General features: G+C 41.8%; 2 protein-coding genes across 2 annotated transcripts in view; both read right to left on the bottom strand.

Moving 5' to 3' along the window:
- Positions 1-1580: 1580 nt before the first annotated feature.
- LOC146164948 (uncharacterized) lies at positions 1581-9218 on the bottom strand. Its single transcript, XM_083382453.1, has 4 exons — positions 9056-9218; positions 7028-7418; positions 3631-3839; positions 1581-3093 (listed from the first exon to the last, which is right to left on the bottom strand). The coding sequence occupies exons 1-4, from the start codon at positions 9126-9128 to the stop codon at positions 2279-2281; spliced, it is 1488 nt and encodes a 495-aa protein (XP_083238579.1). The 5' UTR covers positions 9129-9218; the 3' UTR covers positions 1581-2278.
- A 6083-nt stretch (positions 9219-15301) lies between these two features.
- LOC146164949 (uncharacterized) overlaps positions 15302-19174 on the bottom strand; it is a 35402-nt gene continuing 31529 nt past the window's right edge. Inside the window, exons 26-29 of the mRNA XM_083380886.1 lie at positions 18775-18955; positions 18026-18192; positions 17235-17430; positions 15302-16778 (exon numbers count right to left, since the gene is read on the bottom strand). Of these exons, the coding sequence (XP_083237012.1) occupies positions 16335-16778; positions 17235-17430; positions 18026-18192; positions 18775-18955 (988 nt within the window). The 3' untranslated portion in view covers positions 15302-16334. The remainder of the gene's footprint in view (positions 16779-17234; positions 17431-18025; positions 18193-18774; positions 18956-19174) is intronic.

The raw sequence follows: 19174 nt of genomic DNA on the forward strand, positions 1-19174 counted from the left end.
GCTGCAAAAACGCAGCCCCGGTTTTGGGTTAGATAGGATGTTGTTACGTCTTCGGTTTTATTCCAATTTGTTTCTTTTCGAATTTGATACCGACTTGTCACAATAGTTGTTGTTGCGTCGACGTGAACCGTTTAGTTTAAGGTCCGAGATATTTCTTTATAATTGTGTGCAAAAACATTGTCTGATTCAATACCATAAAAAAGTATAAGTTTACCAGTTTTGGATCCGATCCTGTAATATCGGATATGTGGCAGATAATCGATATTCCCCGTTAATTCTCTGGTAATACACTAATTAAACGGTTTATGTGCCTTCAAGAACACTTAGGAAGTTTTGGTCTGAACGCTGACGCATCAACGGTAAGGTACTTTTAAATAGATTATGGGTCTGTATTGAAGGTGTAATCGAAAGTCAATCTTTTAGAACTGGGTTTATCTTAAAATTACTGGCGATGAAACTTTTATTCGGGGCTGTAGGCGTAGTTAAAATAAGCAGAGTCCGGCTCCGTCCAAATGGGCGATATCGCAAAGTCCGCGAGGCCGACCCCGACTGTACAGCCCGCGTATGCCATCGAGTGGATCTAGAACAATCAAGTCCTAAGGGTGTAGTATATCTCATACACCCACATCAAGTGGATGGAAAATATTCAACTATTGTTATTTCCCTTTACGATTATTATCTGTTTGAAACCTTACCGGTTTCTAATTTGTTACTGCGCATGCGCACGTCGAACTGGGGATTATGGTAGTTTTTGTAGTCTTTTACTAGAGTCCGACACACGCGAAATAATCCGACTTCTTAAATCCGACTTTCTTAAGTACCGAGTCTGACCCCGACAGTAGTACTGTTCTTAATATATTAGTGTTGTTATTTTATTAGGCTTCATTACGTTTGTCCAATAGGATTTATACCAGTAACATAAGTTCCAACCATCCTACATTTCTGTGGTAAACCTTCGGGCTTCCAATACAGTGTAGAATTCATGTGGTCAGTGTTATCTATAGATTGCAACAAATGTTGCACAAGATGTGTGCGACCAATATCTTGAAGCAATGAAGCAATATTAGCCACATGTCAATAATAAATATTTTATCGACAACGCAAAGGAAACAACTTAACTCATGAATGCTGGATTTATTGAAAGCATAAAACCTATTTTTGCGAGTCAACGCAATCACAAAGTTACTGGTATAATAGAAGAGTATTATTATTTATGTAATGCAAGGACTTAACATGTATTTATTTTATATTTTAACTAAAAGCTGTTACAATGTTTCGCATACTTTTTTTAATATCTGCAAACTGTTGTTGTTAACAAATGGATTATGAAAATACCAAATTTCTACCACGCTCAGAAATGATTCCCTTGTCCTCTATTGTGAATTTATTAAATTGTTTTTGAACATACGCTCTTTCACATAATTAAGTAAAGTCATTTTTCTTTCGCCGATTTTGTACTAATCTCTATCTGTCACATCAAACACAAACACAAAGCCTGTTCAGTATTTATATATTGTATTGGGTAATAATAAAAAAAGAACAAAAAAAAAAAGAAGAAAAGAATAACAAATTGCACTCGCTTTAAAACAAGTTGGGCGATTAGCTATTTATAGTAAAAACAAAAAGAAGAAAACGTGCAACGCAAAATTGAACTATGCTAAACGGCTCACAGTGAAATAATCGTAAACTTAAAAGAACTCTTTACTCAGTCAATGTCTTAAATTCTGCGAAAGAAAATATGCTAGAACTGCAGTTGTTTTAAATTAATGCGATAAGAGTCACGATCAGAACGGTGGTTCAAACTGAGTAACGCTATCACGAAAAACTAACCGAGGTTAAACCTAAAGGATTAATTTCGTTTTTAGAGAAACAGCGATAACCAGGTAGATGCAACAAAAGCAGTGACAGATCGAAATGCAACGATTAATTATATATTTCCATGTTTTGCTGTAAAACCCATTTTAAAGCGACTTCGTAGCAGACAAACTATTGAGAAAAAGCAATGTACGCCTGCAACTTCAGCCATTGAGCATTTAAAGACAGATTTATAGTGGGCTATCCAGTAGTTGGTCAGCCCAACCGGTCATATGGTCAATGTCCCCAGACTTTGCAACTCATCCGGTCAGCTGGTCAGCTCTGTTTTGAGTTGTAAAGCTCCTCAAAGAACTCGCCTTGTGCCTTCTTTCCCGAGCGTGTCTAACTCCGGTTATTGCGCGTACTGGTACAGTAGTTCGCGATACGAGTAGCGGCCAATCATTCCGACTGGTCAGTCGTTCGGTCAGTCTTGCTTGCGGCGGTAGAGCTCGTTGAACTTGCCGTGAAGCGACTTCATGAATTCGACAAAGTCGACTTGGAGCTCGGGAAAGTCGGGGTCATAGGGCGCGATCTCGGCGAAGCAAACCCTTCCGACCATCGACATCGTGTCTTCGATGGTGCGCAGCAGACAGGCAAGGAACAGAGGCATTGGAAGTTGAAGTCCCATCACGTTAACGGTGGGCTGGCGAAGGCTGACAGTGGCAGGAGGGTTAAGATCTCGGGTGCTGGTTCCGACGCTGCGTTGAAATTTGCCGTAGAAGCTCGACCAGAAGTCAAAATCGTTGTCGCTGCTGTCCTCGAAACTGTCTTGAGTCGTGTCATTTCTGCTGCTGTTGTTGTCGGGGCTGCTTTCGCAATGGTTGCAAAGCGGACAACGCTTCTTCTTCGTGGCCGCGGTGCTTTCGTGTAGGATAATTTCCTCAGTTAGCGCTTTACACTCCGTCTGGTCAAAAGTGGGCATGGTACCGCGCTGCAGGACTCTATCGCACACTGGCCGGTCCAAATCGTCCATGTCCAGAAGTCCGGGCAGGGTGATTGGGGCCAGTCGGGCCGCCGGGCGCGGTTCCTCCTCGGCCGGCGGTTCAACCAGGGACGCGAGGCCCGCCGGCGCCCTGGGAGTCGAGGCCACCACCTGGCGTGTTCGCACCTCCATAAGCTTGAGTTTGAGCCGAGCGTTTTCGGCCATCAGCCGCTGGATGTCGCTCTGGTGCTGCGAGTCACGGATTCGAAGCTGGATGACTTCGTCCTGTAGGTGGCGCACGCGAGTGCTTGCCGTTACTGCAAAGAAAATAACAAAGCACGATAAGTTTGTTGCTTGACGTTTGGAAGGCGGGATTAAATGGAGAGGAAATTTTAGTGCTAATGTCGTAATTTGGAGTTTGATTAATGTAAATTATTGTTAAACATCAAAAATTGTTTTTTTTTGTGGCCGGTTATCGATTGACATGATTCGGTAACCTGATGATAACGCTAATGAAATTTACCTACGTTAATAGGAACCCTTATTTTTGTTTCCACTATAGACTTTTCGAAATAAATAGTATTTTTTGCGGGATTCCAATAAAATTATTTATTTAAAGCTTTATTTTAAGAAATCTTTTGGCAAGAAATGTAGTATTTTTTCTAACCTAAATTACAATTTAAAATCACCTAATAAGAATATCAAAGCCCATACAGAAGTAGGCATCAATGTTGAAAATGGATAAAGAATTATTCGAAACGTTCAAAATTCTACTTTCTGCATGGGCTTTGATATTCTTATTACGTCTCACTACAACCTCCAACCATCATGCTCAAATGTAAAATTATAATTACCGTTTTCGTAGAGTGCCTCGCGCATCAGTTTCTCCTGTCTTCTCTCCAGCAAAGTGAGCGAGCGGTGGTTCATTCCGATTCGCTCGCGCAATATGCAACTCTCCGTCGCCTCTCTGCGGACGCCCGCTATCACCTCTTCGACCTCGTCATTTTTCGAGGCCACCATCTCCTTGGCCTTGCGAAGCCGCTCGACAAGTTCACTCAGCGACCTGAAACGAAGGTAAGAGTTTTTTTCATTGAATTGCAATTTTTGTATCGATTTCTGGCGGCGCGCGTTAAAAGATCTTAGATCGGTAAACTAGAATAGCAAAAGAAACTAAAAAAAAATAGTTTTGTTTAATTCATAAATTTGAAAGGGTTCGACAAAAGAAATACTTTAAAAAACATGCTCGTAAAGTTGTAAACTTGCAATTTGTTTTTATCGATTGTGGCGTTGCGCGTTTAAAGATCTTAGATCGGTAAACAAGAACTGCAGTAGAAACTAAAAAAATAGTTTTTTTTTAATTCATAAATCGGAAAGTTTCGACAAAAGAGAATCTTAAAACAAATTATTCTCGTAAAATTGTTAACAAAATGTTACGATTTGTTTTTCGCGAACTCAAATGTAAAAGGAAAAAAAATCTTGAAAAAGAATTAACGCAAACGTTTTAAACGTTTGCAAAAGTATCTGCAATGAGGATTATTGCAGCGTCACGCTAAAACGTTTGAAAAAAATATTTGTGGTCCTTAATGAATAAATTGGCTGCACCTTGACAAAGCAAACGTAAGGCAGTGGGCAGATAAACAACAAGTTGAAGAGCTTTTTCGCAGCAGAATCAACAAACTAGGGCGTTTTGACGGACTGGGGACAGTGACACGACTTGGCAGACAAACAAGACAGTAAACTCCAGCCGAGAACCTACACCTTCAACCAACACGGGCGAAACAATGAACGCGAAAGTACTTCGATAAACAACTACTCTAGGGGTGATTCCATAAAGTTTTCCATTTAAACAACGGCGCCCAATTTCCCGCGTTCGAGGAGTTTCAAACCGCAACAAAGTACATGCAAAGCGGTAGCGGGGGGCGACCGACACCTGTGGAGCTGCTGGGCGTTTGTTTATTGAGGTTACGTCACTCACGTGAGGTAGTTGATGACGTGTCGATTGCGCAAGCGCTAATTCGGTTCCGTCACGTTCGCAGCAAAGCAAATAGCGGAGGTTATTTTTTTCGGAGGCCGTCCTTAAAATGGTGAAACTAATGTTCTAAGCGTGGGTGAACGCGATTTGCATGTTTTATAAACGCGGGCGTGGCCGTTAACGCCTTGCGTTGGTTTAAGGCTATGTTATTTTGCGGTTTAAGTCCTTTAGTTCCGTCAAATGCGAAAATAATTTGCGTGACGTTGCTAGCGTTGATTGCACCTAAACTTGTAAAACGAAACTAACTGAGATAAAAAGGTGCATTTCGGAGTTTAAAATAACCTTCTAAATACGCCTCATTGAAGCATTAACACAGCTTTCGCTTTCTTTTGAAAAAAATCTCATACTTTAACCATGTTTTGTGCCTAATAAGGCAGTTAACCACTTGTCCGAGTTTTGTTTAGCAAACATGGTCGTTGAAACCGTTTTTTTTATGCTAATAAGTTTTGTGGCCATGTTAAATAGCCAATCGGTTACCATATACACCAGTTGATGCAAACACACCAATCACCTCCGAAAGGGTTGCGAAATTTTGCGAGCGCTATACCGCAGAGCGCGTCGAAGCTAAGTCAACACAAACGCAGGCGCCTGATTCGCTGTGACGTCATCAGTGTTGCCCGGTAACCGGTGGCGGGTGCCAGGGGTCCTCGGGCCAAGGTTCAATGTGCGGGCTTGTAGAACGAACTTGCTCTTGACATGTGTCACGTATTCTGTGCGAATCTTTGATCAGACGCGCGGTCAAAAACAAACTCAATGCCGATTTGCGAAACTTCTAGCGCGCTAATAAACCAAGTACAAAGGCAACTCACTGTTGCAGGTGATTATCGGGGTTCAAAGGAAGGTATTTTAGAAAATTAAGCGCTGACCGAGACGTTCCAATTAATAGTTAGGCCCTATAGGTATTAATTTGTCGTCTATGGTTGTGTTAAATGTTTATCTGATCTATGTCGGTCTTCGCATTTGTCTTATTTAAAAGCTTTAATTAGAATAGGAATTTTTACCGCTCGACGCTTGTCAATATAAAAATAGAATTTTCCTTTCATGTGCGCCACCTGAATTTTAAAAGGTAGGCTGGCCATTTTGACTATAATAAATTTAGGAAGAAAGCGTTTTATAAAAGAATAAAAATATATTCGAAACGTTCAATTTTGGCTTTGTTATTCTTCCAACGTATATCTAAAATCTCCATGAAAATTGTAACTGTCACTCTAATTAGGTGAAAAGAATGAGTTAAAAAGCCAAATAAAAAAACGGCCGCTTAAAGGAAGGCGTGGTCATTTCGTTCAAGAGTTTCTCGCTTCACAACATGAAACATTTATCGATTAAGTACGGCGGGGTTACTCGGCCACGGATCGAAACATCATCGACTGTATTATCGAACGAACGATAACGCGGCACAGTTTTGAAAAATTGCGGCGCTCGTCACGATTTAGACATAAAAACTTATATAGCGCCGCGAATGACGCAAATCAACCAATTGGGCCGTGCAGCCAAAAAGATAGACGATTGTCACCGTTTTTTTTGCCATTTGTTTGTCTCGCTCGATATAATATTTTTATAATTTTTTTGATGAATTCGTGGACATCTCCCTGATTTTGCGTTGTTTGTCTACCCCCTAAAACTAAAAATCGTAAAAAAAACAAGCTAAAATCGTGAAAAGCATCCAGGTACATGCTCTGTTTCTAGACAGACTTCAAGCATTTTAGTGCGCAAATCTTACACATACTTCAACAGAAGGAGCTATAGTTTTATGAACAATTCGAGACCCTCGCCCTGATTTTACGCACTTTTCTAAACCCTAATCATAATTAAATGCGACAAAAAAACGGGAAATGGTAAAAGGGATCCAAGCAAGTGTTCTGGTTTGTTTACAGACTTTTAACATTTTAGTGTGCAAAATTAATGTTCACATCGCCATTTTAACCAAAAGAACTAATTACCGAAAAAACGCCAATACTTAAAAGGGGTTTATAAGCGTCCCGGCATCTTACCTAAAAAACTGATTTTAAGCAGTTTTTCTACCGCATATTCATAAAAAGGAGAAATGGTAAAAATAACCCAAGTAAGTTCTCTAGTTTCTTAATATACCTTAAGCATTTAAAAGCATTTAACATCTAGTTGACAATTCCATTTTTAACAAAAAAAGCTATTTACAAGCAAAATATCAAAAATGCCAAAGCTCACAAATGTCCCGGCCTATCACCTAAAAAACTACTTACGGGTCGCGGTCGTCGCCGATCTCGGTCGCCTCCGACGCCACCGAGTTGACCTCGAAGTATTCCTCCTCGTCACGGGTGACGTCATCGCCGCCGCCGGTCAGAATCGTGTCGTCACCGCAGTCGAACACGCCGCTCGTCATCAGCGACGAGTCGCAGTGTCCAGAGTCGTCGTGAGTCCGTTTCAGGTCGCCGAGACAATAGTCAACAGTGGAGATTGCTTTGTGACAGGAGGAGGCTGGTTCTGGCTCTTCCGGAATCTGTTCCGGGAAGAGGGGGTCTTCTATGTCCGAGAGGAAGGAGTCGTCGAATTGTGGGTCGCCGCGAAGGTCCTTGTATTCTTCGCGCCATCTTCCTAGCGACTGCTGCGATTTAGCGATGTTGCGATGAAGCACTTTAAAAAAATAGTTTTTTTAAGTTGTTTTGATGTCTTGGGCTTTTAGGGGGTTGTTTGCAGTGAACACTGAGTTGTTCTCGGTTTTTGCCGGTTAACGTTCCACACATATGATGTTCTTTGGCTATTTCAGGACACCACTCGCGTTTTTTTGTGATGCTTACGCAATTTGGATAGGTTTAATCTGTTTAAAGTGTTCTAACTTTTAACATCCATGCACAAAAGATAATGCTTTTAAAGGCCTTTTTACAGTCAAATTTTATTTGTTAAATGTTCAGCTTATACTGAAATGCGTGTCTTGAATCAAGTTGATTTGTGTTCTGCTCTAAATTTACTGTTAACTGTAATGTCACGACCATACAAAGAAACCAGGCAATGACTTTCGGTCATGAAACACAGTTCAATACAACGCTAGTTTTGAGTGATTAAATTCTACAGACTGAAACGGAATTCGCCAATGGGTAAATTGGCCCCATTTGCGGCGAATTTGTACCAATTACAGTCACCAGCACGAGGATTTGTTCCTCTCTAGCAAATATGCCGAAAACCTGACGTGCTCGTTGCTGTTTTCAAATAGCAGGAAGCGCAGAAACGTGGCATGGCCGTGTTTTAACAAACGGCTGTCGTGTTGTTTTGATGTCACAGACACGTCGGACACATGCAAAAGCGATGGTGTATCGCACTGTAGACAGCACTGACAGCATGCCACAACACGCTAAATGCATTTTTTATGCTGACAGAGCGCGACAGTGTTTAACAGAGCACCTTTAATCGCCGTGAACGTTCGCGCCTAATCGTTTTACCACATAAAAGCGAAGAGTCTCGGCATTTACTCAACAATACACACGTTTGACCTTGCGACCAAGTAAATCAAGCAAGGCTAAAAGCGAATCTAAATGAGGGGCAGACGAATTTTTTTATTCTGAAAACGGCAAGGATCCACCATCACAAGCCGGATATAATTTTTTTTTTACCTTGATTATTTTAAACAAGTTAGGTATAAATTGTTGTTTAGTACAACTGTATTGAGCTTCATGAAGTTGTGGTTTAGTTTAAAACTCCATCTAAACTCAACTTGGATTTTCATCTTACAACATTTTAACAGTATTTTATCTTCTTAAAAATTTTCGTTGGCCTGAAGAACTAACAGCATCTGGCCCGTTGGCTGTAGTTTGGTGACCGCTAACTTAAACCTATATGGCTAAATTTCTCATGCACCTAGCCAGTAACTGTGGGAAGGAGGTAATAAATATACGCCAGAGTTCGACGCATACCCACCGACGCAGAAACTATTCGCGTCGGAGGTTACCGTTTGCCGATGATTTGCGTTTCCCACCGTAAACGAAGCGTCCAATTTCACCGCGGGCGCGCGCCTAGCCAAAGCACGGCCATTAAAATACGCACCTACCTAAATATTTATTATCATTCTGCTACGACGTTGCTTCAAATGCAAATTTTAACCGCTTTGAATCGTTATAAGTTGCTATTAAAATTTTCTGAACCCATCTTAAATATTCAGTATTATTCATAAAGTTGCGTCAAAAGCAAAGTCCATTTTCATCGCAATTTGGACTTCAAACGGAAATTTACACTTCCACGCTAGCAACTGTACGATACGATAATGTCCAGCATCTTACCTTGAAGTACAGAGACGAGGTCACTGTCGTCGGTCAGCATTTCAAAGTTAATTTCGGCCACTGCCTCTCTCATATTCAGCACTTGACAGAAATGATGTGATGTTCTTGCGACGGGTATATCCTTTAGTAAGAAGTTCAACCACCAAGTTTTTCGATACTAATTAAACAAGCGAGCTATACTGGCTGAAAGAAACCGCAGGGGTTTAGAAGACTGGTGCTCTTGCAATGTAAGCAGTTTCAACAACATTTTGATATTAACTGGTCAAGCCAGCTGGATGCAAGTAACAATAGAGGGTTAGAAGACTACCCAGTGACTCACACACAGCAAAGGGCTACTTCGTTCGTTCACTTACTCACTCGCACACAATAGCCCGCGTCTAAACTCCACGCAAAACGACCAGGCCGAACTTGTCAAACGAGGAAGTGACGCGACATCACTGCACAAACGCACACCGCTGGGCTATACTGATTGCTGTTGTGTTCAGCGGTTATTGAAGCTTTCACAGGCCCAGCGCCAGTTCTACGATGGGTCTATATCAGCGTCAAAGACTGACGGCATCAGCCATCCCGCTGTCAGCGCGCCCGACACACTTCAACTGAGATAAGCCGGCGCTCGTATAGAGGCGACGACGAGTTTTATCTCGCGCTCAAGCCAAAGGCCCCCGGGCTGCATATCTCGCACAATCTCGTTTAAGTTTTTTTTTTAACTTTGAACTTTAACAAAAAACTACCGCCTCGGTACTTGTCCGACGACCGATTCTCATCAACCAGCTTCCAGGTGCCCGAAATATAACCTTTTCCTATTGCGGATTAATGAGTGGGTGGTTGGTCGACCTGATTAACGCCCAAACAGCTACATACACAAGCCTTGATCACTGTATAAATGCAGACAGGATGCATGTTGTTTTATAGTTCGACATCGCAGAGCGTATACAGCTTTAATCTGTTAGATATAGCTCGTCTAATTTTCTTTTAAAAATATTCAATATCCATGCTCGCTTTAGCCAAAGTGTATATTTCATATTTTAAAGATCTTTTACTTTAATTGTTGATTTCTTTCCAAGCTAGTTCTAGTACCACAAAATGACAGACTGTACTAAACCTTACTAATATACTGAAAGTACCACACATTGGTCTTTAATAGATCACTGGATTGGTGAAACCAAATGGCTGCTAACTGAACCTCAACATTTATCATCCACGTTTTTTTATTAAAACATGTAACTTCTATAACTAAATCGATGCCTAAAGCTTTATCACTACATCCAGGTTGTTAACTAGGCAGTCCACTAAATCGCCGTCAAAATAGTACAAGAACTAAACCCATTACAAATCACATCAATAATGTAACTGAATGCTGCCATGACGAAGCTCTACCTTTACAAACGTCAAGTGGTGCTTCTAATTGCCTCTCCGCCGCCGACTGATTCATTCATCCTGAGTGGCGAACGAGTTTAAATAAGACTCGCAGATCTGGACAAGGGATTAACTGGCGATGTGCCACGCTTCTTTGTTGCTACTGCTGCTGTCTTGTCTCTAGTGCGAAATCCCATTTGATAACAAGTCAACGGAGAGGTGCACAATTTAAACCGTTCAGTTGCACTGGTGACACGCGCAGACGTAGCGGGAGAGCTTTCACACTTTCCCTGCTCGTTGCCTTTTTTCGATCGCGCGTCTAGGCCCTATCCGTCGCGGTCACGTCATCGGTGGGTGACGTCACGAGCGGACTGCGGTGTATTTTTCGGCGTCCCGAGTCGAAAGTCTTCGCTGTATTTCGGTACGGCTGTTATACACGAGCTCACTGGCGCAATATGAATATTGACGATGTTTTTACCGACGCACCCATAAATTATCCTACCTCACCTAGTAATGTGAGTATGTGACGATTAAGTCTGGCATAGCAGTTATAGGCAGCTTTTACTTTTTAGGTAAAGTTTGCCAACCTTTTTTAACTTGCGGCCTCTTTTTACAAGCATGTTTGTCTTGTTATGACCAACTTTTTCTGAGACTATATTTTGAACACAACAACATCCGCAAAACTTAAGTAACACAAAAACAACTTAAAAAGTTTGTGTCCACTGGTTGAGAAGCGCCGTTTAAAGGAACCAACACATTTCCACTGGTTTTATTGGCGACAAAACCCTGGTTCGTTACCAAACAAAGAATCCGTTTCCTCCATAAAACCCTTTATTAGGAACTATAAATTCTGGTTTGAAATCACCTGCGTAAGTCGCTTACGAAATATTTTGTTTCGGTGTTCGTTGCGTGTGTAGTTAGGGGATTTTTCTAAACCGCCAGAAAACGAAATTATTATTCTAGATAGGGTGTGCACGCCCACAACGAAAGTGGGCGGAACCTTTTCGCCTTTTCGCCATTCGTGTATTGATTTTGACTGGAAAAATACACTACGCCTACTCTAAAGGTCGCAACCTCAACATCTGGCAGTGCTAGTGGCGACCCAAAAGGCTCGTGTTTATTTTTGCTATTTGGTCTTTCTGTCTTTAGAAACCGGTTTGGCTACGTCACTATGACGCCACGGCGCAGAATTTATTCCTTCGAAAACGCTGTGTGCGAAACGGTTACACTTTTCCTGTGTGTGCCTACTGGCGCTAAACAAACGCTCTCGGTCAATCTTTGGAGCCTCGTGAAACATTAACCACTGATTCCTATTGTAATTCGTGTGATGCAATGCCTTTGTAATAAAGAGCTGGGGGTAGGGGCAGTTCAAGAGCAATCCCAACAAAGCGGTTTAGCGTTACTACTTCATCTTTCCGGAAAAGACGCCACGTATTAGACCGGAGTTTGTCTAAAGCTAATTACAGCGTTAAATTGAGGCGAACACTACTGACGTATAAAGGTACACTTTGTACCGGCGACAGCTGATAATATCTTAAAGTTTGCGCAACCTTTCTTTGAGCTACATCCGCGGCGACATAAAAGAAGAACTCTATTCCGCCATTAGACGCACTTGCCGCCGGATAGAACTTACATTTCTATGAATCACAGCAGTATGCCGATATCCGGTGAGTTCGGACCTTTCAATGAAAACTAGCAAGTGCACAGACATCAAACGTAGACGGTCGAGCGTCGCGCAGACTTTAATCTTGACTGGCGTCCCGGCATTGCTATTGTCCACTTGCACCGGTCGCGTGTCCGAAACGGAAGGCTGCTGCTGTACACTTGTACCGCGCTGCGGGCTGGCGACCTTGCGGTGCAAGTGTATCGATCTCTCTTCGCAACAAAGCTCTAGCAAGCTGTTTCGACTGCCGTGTTCATGAATAGCAGTCTCTATGTGCTGACTGGCCACTTACTTCGTTAAGTCCCCTCGACCAAAGAACTTTAACCAAATAGGCTTCGATTTGTAATTGGTATTTAATGTCTTGTAATCCGTCTTCGTTCCCCGTTGCTGCAAACCCAACACCGAAAATCTAACGTTGCTGACAAATAAATTTCGAATTTTTAAGGTGTTTGCTTTCAACTGAAATAATTAAACCATCCTGTACGTTTATATTGTTTACGTTAAGCTAAGGGAGTTATTACAAGAACCCGTCATACAACAATGTAGTGCGTAAGTAAAAACAAATACCCTTAATTGCCATCATGCTGCTTCACTTTTTATAATATTAAGCCATTCCAGCTTCAGTTCTTGCAACCTTGTAGCCTACACAAAACGCAGTACGCTCAACTGCTGACAGGGTGCACCACAAGAATTTACCGCTAGCTTACAGCGTTGCTTTTAAATCTATACCAGTTCGGCTTATCACACGCCCACGATTTTCACCTGAACTGCACGCTTGGCTAGCTGAACGCGAAGGCCGATTCACGCCAAGCGCACATACCTTTAGCGCTGAACCTTGTCATATAACCAAACCAAATCGGCGCCTATAACAACTAACACTATAATAGAAGGCATTCCTTCGACTGTTAAGTTTGACCGCGTGCTTCTACCAGGCCGCTTTATCACCAGGCGACCTCGTTTAACTTGCCCCTTGAAACAACAAAAAGGCAGCAGTTCTCTCTCTTTGTTGCTGATGCTATTTCGTCCGCTCATATGTCATTTCCACTTGCTGCCCCACGGGCCTTGACGGGCCCCGTACAGCCCCAATTACCGCGCTGCCATAATTACGCGTAATTAAAATGCGGCATTTAAGTCGCGCTGTCGCCGTATGCTGTAAAAACATTGCCGGTCGATCGGCATTGGCGGATTCCTTCTCTGCAGCTTACGAAAACTGCTGTCAGCAATTTGTCTTCGACGTTTTAGCGAGGATTATGCTAATTTCGTTGATCGTTTATAAGTCTTGTAATATCCCGATTAACGAGTACGATGGGGCTTGTTTGTCGGCATTATGCATACGACTGTGGCGTTATGTTAAATTCAGATGCGGCTGGCATCTGTTTAGCGCAGTGTTTCTCAACCTTTTTCACCCCAGGGCGCACTTGTAAACCTTTCAAAACGTTGCGGCGCACCTGACGAGCGAGTCGACTGCTAACTTTGTTTGGATACTTGTTTTTCCTGGCAGTTTTTATTACATTAGGCTCCCAATTCTATTATCTATAAAGCAGCTTGCGGAGTCGGTTAAAAATAACTCGACTCCAACTCCCGAGTCCTACTCCGGCCAAATGTTTGATTTCGTCAAATTCCGAGTCCGTCTGCAACCCTACAGCATTTTCCCCCATTTATTAAGGTGGATTTTCAACAATCTCCTCATAGGGGTGTCATATATCTCATCCAACCACAATACATTGCTGGAAAATATCCACCATTGTATTTCGCCTTTTTAATTTGCATTTGGCGGCATTATTAGTTTTAAAATTGGTACTGCGCACGTCGGACTCGGGACTCCATCAGTCCGATTTCAGCAAAACAAATCGATTACGGTAAGTCCCAAATATGACTCCCGACTCCACAGCCCTGCTATAAAATGCGATGTGCTCAATAAGAAATGGCTAAAGAAAAAGAAAATAAATGAAATAGGCCTTTCATATTGTAAATTGTGAAAACACACGGTATGTTAGTTAAAGTTCGATGGAAACACAGAATAAGCCCCAAAAGCAACAACATCCAACTCAGGATAAATCCAAAATGTAGCGGAAAAAAACAGGGTATGGGACGATTAAAGGACATATTCTTTGGCATGGTCTTACTCCGAACTGTTTTTTATGCCGAAGTTGCTGTTGTTTTAATTGCGGTCTTATGGCGGAAGTCCCTCTAGATATGTTGCAATAGTTCCTCTTTCTTTGTTAGCGAAGAGCCAACATCAACCATTGGGACTTCAATAAGGGCTACGAATCTTTGTAACACTTTTTCCCCATTTTCTCGCGGCGCACCTGGCCACCTTCCACGGCGCACCGGTTGAGAAACGCTGGTTTAAAACATCCTTCTCGCTTCGGCTAAGTTGAAAAATGACTGATTTGCTGACAAGCATATCGTGCTTACCGATGTGAAGCAAAACGGTAAAATACTCGCATAGTTTCCTAGTTTAAGGCTGCTTGCTTTAAAATTCTCATAATAATTGAAAATGAATTTTATAGTTTCTCTGGAGTCTAGACCAGTGTTTTTCAACCAGTGGGATGGTCGCTCTTGTGCGGATACAAAAAATTGTAGTGCGGATGACGAACGTCGTGCGGATGAATGTGCGGATAAAAATGGTGCATTTTATTATTTTATATGTGTAATACAGTAATCAAATAAGCTGGTGCGCCCACCTATGCGTTACAGGTACAGTAATATAGTCAAGGCTTAGGCCCACGGTTTTAATACACAAACCCTTACATTGAAAAAAAAAACGTAAGGTTGTAAACTTACCGTGCTCGTTTCGTGCGGATCAAAATTTTCCGAAATAAAAAAGTGCGAATAGAAATTTTAAAGGTTGAAAAGCACTGCTCTAGACATTTTCCTAAACGATTTAAATAACTAATCTATTGTATAGATTTTCAGTAGAATCACGTCGTAGATTTTCTACGACAAAGTTATAGCAAACGAATTTGTACCTCTAACCTCAATAGAAATCTAAATTAAACATTGGAATGCCATAAATCCTTGAAATAGCTCGTAAACATAATACCGTATTGCAAACCAGTTAAGCAATTTGTAACTCATTCTACACTTTCCAAGATATGTTCCAAAAAGTTGATTAGTTTACACAGCTTTTCTATATAAAGCGTCCTAAACACCGTCAGGTGAGACCTGCAAAAGCTTGCACAAACTGTACCCTTTAAAACTGCACTTCGAAATACATGTAATCGCGCGATAGAGAATAAATGTATTGGTTCATGAATAAATAAAATCGGCAGGAGGAACAGACGAAGGGCGAGAGAAGCACGACGTGATACGTCATTAAACGGTGGCGCTCAGGAAAAATTGGCGTGACACCATTCGCAAATTTCCAAAAAAACGAAGTGAACTGTGGAAGATCGTATTGCAATTGTGATGAACTTTTAGGATATGTACGCGTAGGAAAATCACTTCACGTCGCAAACAGGGCAGAAAATTGATGCACTTCTTGTGACTTAAAGAGTTAACTGGATTAAACCAACATGTAAAGCAATAACGGATAGAGCACTGATTCTTAAAATGTAATTTTCTCGAAGAGAATTTTCTTCTTGAGAAGAACTGGATAGAATTCAATTCCCTCTATCAAGTAAAGAGTTATGCCGTGCAATAAAAGAAAAATGTCGTAAAGTTTGCATTTTAAACGTACACAATTTAAATTATTATGGAAGACCAATGAAACTTGTGTTCTGCCAAACGGTAAAATATACCATCTCTTATCATTAGAAAATTAACCCTACATGTATAGTCAAATAACCATCCAAGGGGGTTAATTACACACTCTTACAGAAACCACAGAACTTGAGTGTATACTCAACGCCAAGAAAATACATCTTGGTCCTTATAATGACGCCAGCGCCTTCGCAGTCATTGTGCTGCTTGCGCACTTTCGGGCAAAGGGCGCCAAGAATACCACAGGTACACCGGCCTTATCAGCAGCGCTCAGTCGGCGTCTGGCAATTACTTCGCCGCCGGCTTCCAACCGCAGCGCCTCGCCTTTTCACTGGGGAATAGTTCACCTTGGCCCAAGACGAAGGTGTGACCGCGATTAGGCTGCAGCTCTCTGAAACCATTCTTGAATTAGACTGCAGCTTTATTCGAGTCACAGCCTGGGGTTTATTTATCGTGGGTTTATGTACATTTGTCCCAGGGATCACGAACGTCTTCTCTTCGTTGTTAGGTGACACATTGCCGGTATTTGTGGAGGCAATCCAAATTAAACGCTTGTCAGGTCGTACTCGAAGTTAACGATGCCAAAGAGCCGTACACGTCAAGCGGCGTTTCTTGTATAGCGCTCGGGCGACGCCCAACGGTTGAGTTTGTGCCTTTATTGTGATCGCCAGCGGCGCTAGACGCATCTGCGGATTCAGTTCCAACCTCGTCCGAAACACTCGGTAGCAGAACTCGCTTTCTCGACTTTCCAACTGCTTTAACATTGGCTTTCAGATTTGTCTTGCTCGACGCTGTGGATACAGAGTCCTTGATGCTGGGGGTCGAGCTGGATTTGCTCTTTGCCTTTGCCTTGGCTGCTCCCGACTGCTCTCTAACGGAAGGTGGAATGGCCTTGGCGCTGACCAGACGGTGGCGCAGTTGGATCACTTCACGCGCTTTGCTGTCACGCTCGCTTTCGGTGTCGGCTAGTTGTTGCTGAAGGCAGGCCACTTCGCGATTCTAAATATATAAACATTTTTTTTATATTAGGATTACTACTTATTAATTTAGACATTTTTACACATTAGCTGTTCCAGTCCTCAATGTAGACGTTTGAAATGTGTAGGATTTCTTACAGTAAATGTTCAGAACCGCATTTAGTTTTATTTTCTTTGCAAAACAGAGGGCATAACCCATTGATTGGTTTTGATTTCCTTAAGATAAAATGCATAGCATTTAAAAAACGAAAGAGTTTATACCAGATTTTGTTTTCATAGATTTATTCTTTTAAGGTGTCGCACGTATTTTAAAGGATTGCAGGGTGTAAAAAAGTGTAAAACTTTTTAACAATGTAACAAAATTCAAAGTTGAAAATTACAAAAAAAAAAAAAATACGCAGTGTTCAACCGTCTGTTTTAAATTGTGTTCACCATAAGCATACCAAACAGTAATGTAGCCTAATTGAAAAAGCCGTACCCAAACAGCGTCTAAAGAGTTCTTTAGCGTGTTGAGATTTTCCCGATAGACGACGTTCAGTTTTTCGACGATGTCGGGCCTCATAATCATGCCCACCGCGTCACTGGCCGGCGCCCGGTAGCTCCCCATGTCCGGATCCGACAGGCCAGACCGGACGGGAGATGGCGGTATGGCGCTGTCCGGACTGACGTCACGTCTGAAGGAAATAAACGCGTTTTTGAGGCAACTTTTAATTTTAAAGATTATGGCGTCTGAAAGTTGTGAAACATCATAAAAGAGATTTTGGAACAATGAGTTCGAAGTCTACCAAATTATATAACAGGGTTTCAAAAACCTGGTACTCAAAGGGGTTCACAGGATGTTTTCGTGATGTAATATTATGTGTGTGACGACAAATTTTATGCTGTTGAAAAAGCCATACGATCAGTGACCATTTATTTGTTATTGGCAAGCAAGCAGCAATTAAAAAACATTTCATTTTCCGCTCATCGGATGTTGATTATAGTTGGTGAAATATGATGTAACTACTTGAACTTCCTAATTTTCATCGCAAAACTGTTTTCTGTTGTAGTAGCTCACGAATATGTGGTTTGACCAGTTTGTTGTAAAGCGGAATGTTTTGAAAAAAACATGCTTCGGTGATTGATAAAAAGTGAAAATCTTCAAAATACGGACATCAATCTTATTTTAAAGAACGTCTGACCCAGAATAATAGCAGCAGAACACCCGTGCACCATCACAAACAAATAGAAGTCATAAAACTATTTTACACAAATCTAAATTCTTCTTACCCTGTGTTGTTCCCCTGGGTCGATGGTTGGCGGGTGCTTCCCCTCATCGACACGTGTACGTTGGAAATGGACTGGACGTTTCCCCGTCCCTGGTTGCTGGACATCTGGCTTCCCTCGTACATTGCATTGGCGGCCCGGTTACGTCGAGCTTGCTGCATCACTAGGTTCTGGTAGAAACATATTCGATCGGATGTTTAAGTGGTACAATATGCGGACAACGAAGCGATATTGCCTGTGTGCTGTGCATGTTGAACTGTTGAGCACAATGTTTCTGAACAGGGTCAAAACGAAAACAACCTACACCAATGATTTTTAACCGGTATTCCGCGAAATTGTAGCGTTCCGCGAAATATATCGCCAGGCAGGAAATTTAGTAGTTTGACTAATGTTCTATGCCATGGAACACCGGTCGAAAATCACTCATTTAACACTGGACATATCACGTAAGTAGCTTTTGTTATATGAAAGTATTTATCCTTTAAATGTTTCATAGTGATTATAAGATTCGTTATGTAATAATTTCATTGCAATTTTGGCTGTCTGTTGCTGCTAAACAATAAATCATAGTTCCGTGATCCACAAAACGTTGGAAAACACCAAGTTACACTGCACTACGTCCGGAATCAGCCAGCGACGGCTCTGTATTATTAGGACAACGCATACCCAGGTTGCAGCTAGTCCACAAGAATACTTTTCGGAAAGCAGAAAAAGTTATTGTTTTCGTACGCAAGGAAGATTACGTCACTCACCATGACCCTCGGATACTTGGCCAGCGTGTCGGTGACGTCATGTGACGCAAGCACGAACAGCTCCGAGTAGCCGCAGGATATGACGTCACACGTGCGTCGGTGGTTGCGTTGCATGTTGAAGAGGTTCATTTCGCCGAACACGTCGCCGTCCTTCACCACTGAAACACTTCCATCGTGTTCCCTGCAAGTAGAATACCAGTTATTTAATCAAAGTACAAAAATCGCCTTGCCAAAACATTATTTTTTGCTGATTTTTTTTTAATTTAAAAAATAATTGTTGTAAGCAAAGCCTTTTTTTTTCTATGACCTTACGACTGTTTGGAAGTGTTTTGGAGCAAAAATGCCCCTTTTCTGGTTTTGAAATGATTGTACCATGCAGTGCTTATTGGCAATAAAATAC

Source organism: Ascidiella aspersa, chromosome 2 (genome assembly GCF_963924565.1).
Source record: "Ascidiella aspersa chromosome 2, kaAscAspe10.2, whole genome shotgun sequence".
Taxonomy (NCBI): domain Eukaryota; kingdom Metazoa; phylum Chordata; class Ascidiacea; order Phlebobranchia; family Ascidiidae; genus Ascidiella; species Ascidiella aspersa.